General features: G+C 37.8%; 3 protein-coding genes across 6 annotated transcripts; 1 reads left to right on the top strand and 2 right to left on the bottom strand.

Annotated features, from left to right (window-relative positions):
- The first annotated feature begins 534 nt into the window (after positions 1 to 534).
- Positions 535 to 1,652, top strand: LOC147930618 (putative splicing factor 3A subunit 1). The gene has a single exon (XM_087478178.1). It carries the CDS (start codon positions 813 to 815, stop codon positions 1,605 to 1,607), a length of 795 nt encoding a protein of 264 aa, XP_087334304.1. The 5' UTR covers positions 535 to 812; the 3' UTR covers positions 1,608 to 1,652.
- A 137-nt stretch (positions 1,653 to 1,789) lies between these two features.
- On the bottom strand, positions 1,790 to 5,714 carry LOC104731977 (pentatricopeptide repeat-containing protein At4g16470-like). 4 transcript variants are annotated; one of them, XM_087479711.1, is made up of 4 exons: positions 5,600 to 5,700; positions 5,198 to 5,310; positions 4,743 to 5,031; positions 1,790 to 3,024 (listed from the first exon to the last, which is right to left on the bottom strand). In XM_087479711.1, the coding sequence occupies exons 3-4, from the start codon at positions 4,768 to 4,770 to the stop codon at positions 2,126 to 2,128; spliced, it is 927 nt and encodes a 308-aa protein (XP_087335837.1). In that variant the 5' UTR covers positions 4,771 to 5,031; positions 5,198 to 5,310; positions 5,600 to 5,700; the 3' UTR covers positions 1,790 to 2,125. The 4 variants fall into 4 exon arrangements, 1 of the variants encoding a protein (XP_087335837.1); XR_015575361.1 differs by lacking the exon at positions 1,790 to 3,024 and having other exon boundaries at positions 4,801 to 5,031; positions 5,122 to 5,310; XR_015575362.1 differs by lacking the exon at positions 1,790 to 3,024 and having other exon boundaries at positions 4,801 to 5,031; positions 5,143 to 5,310.
- A 3,053-nt stretch (positions 5,715 to 8,767) lies between these two features.
- On the bottom strand, positions 8,768 to 9,193 carry LOC147930617 (uncharacterized). The gene has a single exon (XM_087476955.1). The coding sequence runs from the start codon at positions 9,191 to 9,193 to the stop codon at positions 8,768 to 8,770; it is 426 nt and encodes a 141-aa protein (XP_087333081.1).
- Positions 9,194 to 10,222: the final 1,029 nt, after the last annotated feature.

Here is a 10,222-nt window from a genome sequence, read left to right as displayed (position 1 = left end):
TCATATAATTATAACATATTTAACCAACAAATACAACTTATAATTGAAATATTTTAGTTATAAATAATTTGTCCCGCGGTGTACCGCGGGTCCTAATCTAGTTATAAAGTGTATAAAGATAGTTTTTGTATGCTTTGATAGTTTGTGTGATTATGTTGCAAAAGATGGTGTGGAACCGTGGAAGTATGTTGGACGCGGTTAATATCCTTATCTTATGTTGTTAAAAAAAAAAAACGTGATTAACTAGTTGGTAATGATTCTTACAGCTTCGAGACCATATAGTGCATGATTCGTCATCTGAATAGATAGTACTCAACATCCATAAAGAATAAAGAGAAGGGTCTAGAAGCATGAATACTTTCCTTTTATCCCCATAAAATAATAGATTGTTAATTTCCTTTCATAAAGAAAAAGGAAATTGATAATTTCTATTTTACCTAGAATAGGGAATTAGCGCTTAGCCCTATTAGTATAAATAAATAGGGTACATGTGGCTAGAGAAAAACTCACAATAAAGAAAAAATAGCTTGAAGATTCAAGGAGGGTTAAGGGGTTTTGAAAGGTTCTTTATTTTATAATAAATCGATAGAGAGTTGTTTAATCCCCTGTGTTGCTTGTGTGATATCGTTCAATCGCTTAGCTCTTGTGTTTTCACGTTCATACAAGTGTAAGGCTACGCCTAGGGCTCCGTTGATTTGTTCTCTGAGGATCTTCTCCGTTTCTTTGCAATTGTTGGCTTCTTCACGACGTCACTGAGGCTCTCGCGGCGTGTCTGTTACTTCTCCAAAACCCTAATTAAGTAGTCGTTTCCCATGGCGGATGTAGTAGAGGAGCCACCTCTAACGCGTAGATTTTATGCCGATAGCTCAGCTCTTTTTGTTACCAAAAAAGGGATCGAGATGGAGAGAAAGATGATGAGAGATCAAGATGGGAACAAAGATTACTCCTTCTTGTGGAGCTCAGATCCTTATCACGCTTATTACCAGAAGAAGCTTGCTGAATACCGTGCTCTGAAACAAGATGGGCCTATTGATCATATCAAGATTAAGGCTAGTGATTATGGGTTAGGAGGTGATTCTCCATTAAGGGTGAGGGTTCCTCGCAAGATTCCAGAGCTGCCACTTCCAATTCGCATGGGGCTCCAATCATCTCGAATGATGCTTCCACCTAGAATAAGGCGTCCGCCTCTACCACCTCGCAAATATGTCATTATACTCTCTCAAGGGATCACTGCCAAAGAACTTGAAACTATCAAGTCCACTGCCAAGTCTGTGGCTCAGCATGGTATGTCTCATGTCTTGAATTTGAATTTGAATCCTCATGAGTTTCAGTTTATGAACCAAGGTGATTGGAGGTATCTATACTTCAAGAAACTTGTTGCTGCTTATCTCGCCGAGAGCCTGAGGAGGGATGACAATCCAGAGTTGGTGGCGTCAGAGTCGGAGACTGCCGCTTATGAAGAGTCCTTCCAACTTTTTTTCGAGGCAAAGAAGAAGCTACATGAGGGTGAGGGAGCCGAGTTAGCTGCGGTTGATTCGCATGAAATGGTGTGGACGGAACTGCTTGTACCTCCCAAGTCTGAGCCAAAGAGGCAAAGGTGTTTTTAAATTGCATACTACAATGTATGTGGGAAAAAGACCTTGATTTAGTTCCCCCTGCCTTTCAATCTTTTAACTCTGTTTCCTTTTTCCTTAAAACATATCTTTTAACTCTGTTTCATCTTAAAACATATCTTTAATGTATGGATGTGAGTAAACATATGATTTTGTCTATGGTTAGTTATATAACCACCACCAAAACTATACTAGTCTGCAATGTCTTATACAAAGAATCAATTGTATTGAATTTTTTAACTTATTTACAAATCACACTCTACAAACCAATTTGTTAATGCCCGTCCAAACCTAAACTTTTGTCTGAACCATGGCAGATTTGCCAGAGCCTATCACTGGAGTTTCTCTATATCCACCTGATATTTGGCTCCACAAAGTGTACCTTTTTCTCTTTACCAGGCTTAATATAAGAAACTGAAATAGCATCACTCGAAGTAAATTTCTTTCAGCTAATTGCAAGGTTGTTTTGGTCAAACAATGCAAGACAAGACGAGATATCATCAGTCCATGTTTCAAACAGGACAGCAAGCGTGTAAGTCATCTGGATAGTAGTCAACATCCATAAAGAATGAAGTCATCTCATGGACCTTCTCATATATCTTTACAGAGACTCTGTGAGACGTATCATCTTTCATGAATCTATGAACTTTCCCTTGTAATTCGATCTGGCTATACCCAGGATCTTTTTTAACTCCTGCATTCTCCATTCTCCGCCTAACCTTTGAGGCAGCATCCAGGAATCCGCAACTCGCATATCCATTGGCAAACACCACGTAATTCCCCCCATTTGTTGGATCCAACTCCAAAAACTTTGTAGCTGCGACTTCTAGCAGTTTCACATTCCCGGGAATCCTGCAAGCCCCAAGTAAGGAACCCCATACCGGAGCGTGCTCCTTGCATGGTGACATCATAACAAACTCGTACGCTTCTTGTAGCCTACCAGCACGCCCTAACGTATCAACCATAGCTGCATAGTGTTGTCCCTTAGGTTTAATCCCATAATCTCTCTTCATAGAACTGAAATGCTCCCAAGCTTTATCAACAAAACCTCCATGGTTACACGCAGTGAGAACCACCAAAAATGTAACAGGATTTGGTCTACAACCTTCTTCCTTCATCTTACCAAAGCATTTTAACACCTCTGAAACTTTTCCATGATAACCATACCCAGACATCAATGAAGTCCATGTAACAACGTTTCTCGTGGACAACTGATCAAATAATTTGTGGCCATCAGAGAAACTGCTGCACTTGAAGTACATATCAACAAGCGCACTATCGACTATAATGTTGGACTTGATATGGCACTTAATCATCACAGCGTGGGCTCTCATTCCGTGTTCCAGAACAAGCTCTAAACACTGAAGCAAGGTATACTGGTCCGGAACTATTCTGTTGTGTCTCATATCATCCTTTATCCTATAATTCACAAGTCACTTGACCAATCAAATTCAGCCACATCAGATCATATTTTTTCTTTTAATTTTTGAAGAAAACAAAAATTAATAACACTGGATCTTGTGAAAATAAATATTTTCTACGAAAAAAAAGCATCATGTTTTACAAAAAAACGCATAACCTCCTTTTTATTCATCTGCAACATTTTCTAGACAAACATAACTGCTTACAAGTTACAAAAAATCTATCCCTAATTCTACTCCACTAACAGCTCCACGGTCAAAGTAGTTTACAAATAATCCATCTTCTATATAAACCCAATTTGACTTGATTCTCTCTTCAATGTTCTTTGTATTTACCTCCTCTTCATTTTTTTTCCTGGATTTGCAGTTCTCAGGCTGGTAGATACTTTTTCTTTTGTTCATATGCATACCTTTTCTCTTGAATTCATATTAATTCTGGTTTTTTTTTTTAGTTTCAGGTTAAAAATGCCTCTGAATTTTACTCCTCTCAAATCTAAATTCTTTGAAAAAAGAATGGAAGATCAGAGTTCTAATAGCATAAACCAGAAAAATTTTCAGGAATCTAATCTTTTCCTTGTGGATGAAAAGGTATGTTCAAGTTTACTTATATGCATTTTTGACTATCTAATAATTACTATGTTCAACTTTTTAGTTTTTAAGCCAACGAAACAAGAAAACATATTTAATCCATGGTTTTACCATGTCATTACAAACGATCACGTCACGTTTTGCTGTGTTCTTCTAACTTAATCTAAGTCTCATGTACTAATTTTATAACAACATTATATAACAAGTTCTTTTGTTTGATTTTGAAACAGGGAAGTAGGATACAATCCAAAACTTAACAGTGCTCTCTCTCTCTCTCGACGCAGTTATCTGGTAATCAACATCTTTTTGTTTGTGAATTGATATGATCTATGATTATTCTGTGTCTTTCTCTTTATTCAAACCTCTGTGTCTATCAAACTCTGTTGCTGAATATGATCTATTTGCAATCTCATATAAATGTTAATTTTTTTTTTATAATGTGATCTGGTTTATGTAGAGCTGTTTGCTGATTGGAGATTATGTCGGAATAATGTTTTCACGCTTCTTGGCCTTTTTCGTCGAATCAGTAGCTTTTGCCTCGGTGAGTGAGGTTCTTACAGTAAGCTTCATTTCTTAGAGTACAAAAAATTTGTTGCCTGAGTTTTTCATTCTTAGACGATGTAAAGCATCTTTGTGTCTATATATGTCACCACTCTTTTATAAGCACAACAAGTTTTGGTTTGTATAGCTACGGATAATATTGAAGCTATGTATATATTTTTGTAACAATTTATGGTTTGTTACAAAATTGTTACAAAATTTTTTTTGCGCCTATAGGGTAGTTGCTAATTGACTGTTGTGAGAAATCATAACAAATTTGCAACAATTTTATTTGTGTCAAATTGTTTCAAATTTGTCTCAAATATATTGTCAAATATATTGTAACAGATTGTTTCAAATTCCCACACAATAAGTCGTCGCTAATAGTTACAAAAACTACATTTGACGTGTAACAAATTTGCTACAAATTGTTTCAACTAAAATAGTGTCAATTTGCTTCAATTTTGTTTCAATATTCTCGTGACAAAAATTGTGACTAACTTCCTCACAAAAATCTTCATAATTGTATTTGTATATAATTTGCAGATTTAAATCCTGTTTTGCAAAATTTATTTAAATAGATTTATATATAACTTTTTTTCTTCCATAAATAATCAAAAATATCCATTACACAAAAATACATAACATGTATTACATTCAATTAAATATCTAATCTTCATAACCTAAGGTTTTGGATCATACAAGGATAACAACAACATGCACGACTATGTGATAAACCTTTGTTGAAGAAGCTCCTTCAAGGTTAAGCATTTCTTACTTGTTGCAAAGCCGTTACTAAATCCAATCTCCTCTGTTTTGGTAGCCTCCAAGTCTTTGGTGTCATTCCAAAAGAGTCTTTACCCATTTACCTGGAAAAAAACAAAAGGAGAACTATTATCTAGAGTGGCATAAGCTTACCTGAAACCTCAGCAAAAAAAAAGGAGCAAATCTCAATAAACCAATGGAACAAACAGAGAAACAAAAGCATAAAAAGATTAGGAGCACTGCTTTTGGTCTCCTTAACGAGAGGCTTACGAGAGGCTTGAGGTAGACATCATCAGACTTAGGAACAGTACAAAAAAAACATTCATTTGACAGGTTTTTGTTTTGTTCTTTTGCAGTAACTTAGTCTAATAGCAAAACTCCACCTGAAAGCACATACACAAAAAAAAAAAATGAAAAACACCATTAGAACTGGGCATTTCAGCAAACACTTAGGCGACATTATGAGGGAGAGAGAGCTAAAGAAAAAGTAATTAGCTGGAGAGAAGCACTATGAAGCAGAGATATATACATCATTGTGGTATGCCAGAAATGATCATGAAATAAAGTCATGTTTGCAAGTGGACTTACAGTAAAACATATCAAATTAACACACTTGAATCATATTCAGATCTTAAGTTGCATTAGATAAAGAAATAAAACAGAAGCTATCACCTTTATTTCAGCGTCAAGCTCCTCCTTCTCAAGTCCAGTTGCAATGGGCATTACATCCTCCACCTTCTTCGCAGGAGTCTCTCTACTGCAAAATACAATAAAAACCGTAATAAACAATCATTCACCCTCCAATGGAGTAGAGAAACTACAAAACTTTAGAAGAGATCGATGGACACAAGTTGTGTCAAGCAACACTTTAAACTTTAGATGCTATAACACCATTGTATTTACAATAGAAAACTGATTTAAAATTCATTGAGAGATAGATGGAAGCTTAAAGCATCAATTTCACTATACCATCATATATCCAGATTGGCCAGGACAATATTCTGTGTATGGTGTAGGGGAAGGTTTGAAGAAGAAACTGGATAATCTGCTGTTAGACGTGATCAATGGCGAAGTGGATGAAAGAGAATGGGATTGTGTAAAAAAAAGGAAGGGGGAACATACGAAGAAGAGGGAGAGGAGGCAACATGTTGCAGGGGTAAGTGACGATGATTTCCTTGAAACAGCCCCAACCAGCATCCGTAATGTCCCCAATAATGCGAAGGAGCAGAAAGAAAGTGTTGGGGACAAATGTTCAGCAGAGAAGGCGTCTGGAGATAAGCATTCAGGTGTGCAGGGTGAAGATGGTAGTGGAAGGTTATTTACTATGGTTGAAACACTAGGGGCCAAAATGGATAATACTCTGATATCGTTTTCTAGAGCAATAGCGGAAGTTGTGTTCAAACTTCAAGGTATGGAGAGTAGGATGGGTAACTTTGAGAGTGACATTCAACTATTGAAGAAAGTTGTTATCAACTCAACGGATGGAAGAGCGCATACGCAAGGTCCTCGTACATTAAGAAATGACAAACCAAAAATAGAGGAGGTATGATCTGCGTACCGTATTGATAAAATTGTTATTATATATCTATTGTTCAGTATGAAGTCTTTGTATTTATCGATTCGAGGAAACAATATCAATTTCAGTATTGTGAAGTTGTATAATTTTGTAATTATTTTGATATATGATTTTTTCGTACACAGAATTTAGCAATTTGTATACTTTGTCTCTAGTTTAACAGCGTTATATTATATTTCAAATGTCTTTTATATAACGTCAAATACATGTCTTTTTTTCAAGTCATGACTATATCAGATAAAGCATTCGGACATGGATGGTTATAAAATTGCTAGTTGTATTAGGGATCCGTTAGCCATTAAGGATAAGGTCATGTGGTCTGGGAGTATTAAAATCCAACCAGAGGACAATGTAGAGCGAATTCCAAAGCAGATGGTAGACAGTGTACAGCGTGGCAAAAGAGTACAGAGTTGGGAGACAGAGGAAGGTGATAAAAGAGCAAAGTATAATGACAAAGTAGATGGAGCAGGTGCTCAACCCGTTCCTATTAATGTTATCCATCCGGTAAGTGGTGGTAACCCTGGCTCGTCGGATCGAAAGTGCGAATCTGTTGTGGATTTAACCGAGGGGACCATTACTCCTGCATCATCTCATACACTGAAAGATAAGGAGAAAGCTAGGTATTTTGCATATTTGTTACAAAAGGTGTTTCCTCCATCAAGAGAGCTTGATCTTCTATTAGTAGATCCAGTGGGCACTAACATAGGGTTAAACCCTAATGACGAATCAATGCGAGCTGCATTAATTACCCGACGTGAAAGCCACATTGTAGTCCTATCTTCCGCAGTGTACGATCCTTTTATTGAGGCAAGTCCTGAGAAAATTGCAAAGCTGATGTCCTTCTTAACTGATGATTTGTAAGTCTTCATTTAGAGTTGTATATAATTAGTGTCTATATTCTGATTTGAGGACTACGATCTATAACTGATTTGTTAATTTTGGTATTCAGGGCTAAAGTACCTTGCACTGGAAATGCCGAATTTTATTTTCGCCTCCTGACCCCTAAACAATTGTGGCCAACTACAACATTCGGATGGTTATGGGATGCGGTAAGCTTCGTATTTTTGTTCCATAACATTTGACGCAGTTAACTATGGTATACTAATGCCTGATAGATGTCACTCATGTTGCAGCACATGGTTACATGTATGCATATGTTACGTATTAGGGGGACGCAAACGCCATCCCCATATAAAACAGATCGTATTGCTTTTCTCGATCCTTTGTTTGTTAGTACGTGGGCATTCAAATTCCCTCAAATGGAAGCCTCTAATAAATGGGTTTTTGGAGAAGGTTGTTTTGAGAAGTACGTGGGAAGGCTGCCAAAATACGGAATGACACACAAGGTGTGGGTTGACGGTGTAGACACCCTGCTCTTCCCATACAACCTCGATAACAACCATTGGGTAGCCATCAAAGCTCGCTTAGTCCAGCAAAGGCTACGAGTTTACGATAGCATAAACAGCGGTAGAACCGACGAGAGTCTACAAAAGAAGTGTAAGCCATTCGCAAAAATGATCCCATGTTTTATACAAGCATATCACCGGAGGTACAAAGATGAGAATATCGGGGCGGCGGCATTTAGTTACTACCGGGTGAAAACACTCCCACAGAACTATCAACAAGGTGACTGTGGTGTGTACACGTTGAAGTGCTTAGAGTGTATAGCTCTTGGACTAAACTACACAGGCCTATGTGATGCGGCCATGCCTTCGATTAGGATGAAACGTCGGAGAAAATAGATTATCCGGAAGCTGAGTTCAACTCGGGATCCAAAAGTTGAAGAAGTTAGGTTCCATGTAAATTACCGGAGCAGTATGTATCATTATGACGTCTTTCTACCCAGTATATTGCAGGGTCTAGATATGTATCATTATGACGTCTTTCTAACCAGTATTAGTATATGTTAGGCCTTTATCAGATGTGTACGTACAATCAACTAAGTAACGGCCTTAGTATGGTCTGTGTACACACGTACATATATTCATCTGTGTACGTACAATTGATTCTCTAACGTTATAGACTTTATTTTTAGGTGCATGGTTGGTGCTTAGTTTCTCTCCATTTTGAGCACACTAACTTGTCCCTACTGGCAATCCTACGTACATTGGCAACATGTAGTTAGAGGTATGATATGATGAGCGAGGCAATTATATTGTATTCGAAGTCAGCGAACCAAAATCATCCTAACAGACTGTTACGGATCATATGGACCACCTGCGTGAAAGTAATAAGTACAACCAGGAAGAATGTTTATTTGTTACTTAATTTATCGGGCCAATACCAGCTTCGTAGAAGTCCATCGCGAACTTCTTTCGGAAATTGTCAATATTGTTGTCGGTGATCTTCAAGCAATCAGCCATCGGTTTACCCATGCTCAACAGTTCTAAAAACTTCATAGCAAAAGGTCCACAATCTCCCGTCCTCAAGTTTTGTCCTACTTCGCTAACCCTTTCAGCGGTAAATGGATCGAGAGGGTAATTGACATCGATAACCCTCTGAAGTAGATACGGTATCATCATAATCACCGGCTTGATCCGGGACATTGCAAGAGTTTCTCTGGAAAGGGTCATCAAAGGATCGTAAATGGAAACATGTCTCGTTTTAAGATTTATGCCCACTCCTACCCAATGATTAGATTTCCAGTTCATTGGAGCATATATAACGTCGACATCTGTAACCCACTTCATCCTTTCCCCATTGACGATGTCAATGAGTACTTTGTCCCATCTGAAATTCCGTTTCGTCGTGGTCCTGTTGATTTGCTTGGAACCTTCTTGTCAACTCGTAAAAGAGAACGGAGTCCAAAATTACGGTACTTTGTTTTATCATTTCTTCTCCGTTTTTTGTGCCACAGCGTTAGGGCAATCATCTCCATGTGCTGCAGATGCAGTTAAACGCAAACCGGTCGAATTTAAATCCAACAAGAAACCATGAACACACCTAAATCGTGTAGTTAAAGTTTAAAATATGTACCCGGTGTGTGTGTACTTTTGAGTGAACCCATTGTTACGCTGATTCTGGATAATATATGGTTATGTTTTATCAACAAAATATAAAATTTAGTGTACACAACAATAGTTATCTACGATAAGTGTACATGTAAACACTATCCTTCCCTCGCATTATGTCTTCTCTAATGGACCATATAAAATACACAAACATATATATTTCGCTTTTCTAAGCTTCTTATTCAAACAGAAAACCGTTTGCTTGAGATTTCTAAAAAGCCCACACGAGTAATAGGCCCAACTAGGGCACCCGGGGACAATTTCTCCAACAATTATAGTTAAATAACAATGTGGACTTAGAAATTAAAAAAGATCCATCATTACAAAAAGCTATGTTGGCACTTAGGAAAAAAGAATATTATCCTCATGCCAAGAAAAGATAACACGTCTATTGTCGCCCATGCACTACGTATTAGCTGGACATGTTGTACGGTTGTGGCCAACCTGTTGATACTGAAAACAAGCATGCTGTTTGTGGGCCCGCTTCGTCTCCAACGCAACCTCGACAAAAGACTTCATCCTCGTCATCTTTGGCCTTCCTGGAGGATTCCTAACAAAAGGCGGTTTACATCTGGACGGTGTAATATCAGTAGGAACGATGCAGGATGTATCTATCGGCATTATTGCCTCCGCATACCCACTGCAGAGGCTGTCTCTGCGGAAGTATGGATGGTGCTGGTTATAACTGATACGTTGGCCGTATATGCG

Source organism: Camelina sativa, chromosome 12 (genome assembly GCF_030686135.1).
Source record: "Camelina sativa cultivar CO46 ecotype springtype chromosome 12, ASM3068613v1".
NCBI classification, from domain to species: Eukaryota; Viridiplantae; Streptophyta; class Magnoliopsida; order Brassicales; family Brassicaceae; genus Camelina; species Camelina sativa.
This window is presented reverse-complemented; position numbering and strand designations above follow the sequence as displayed.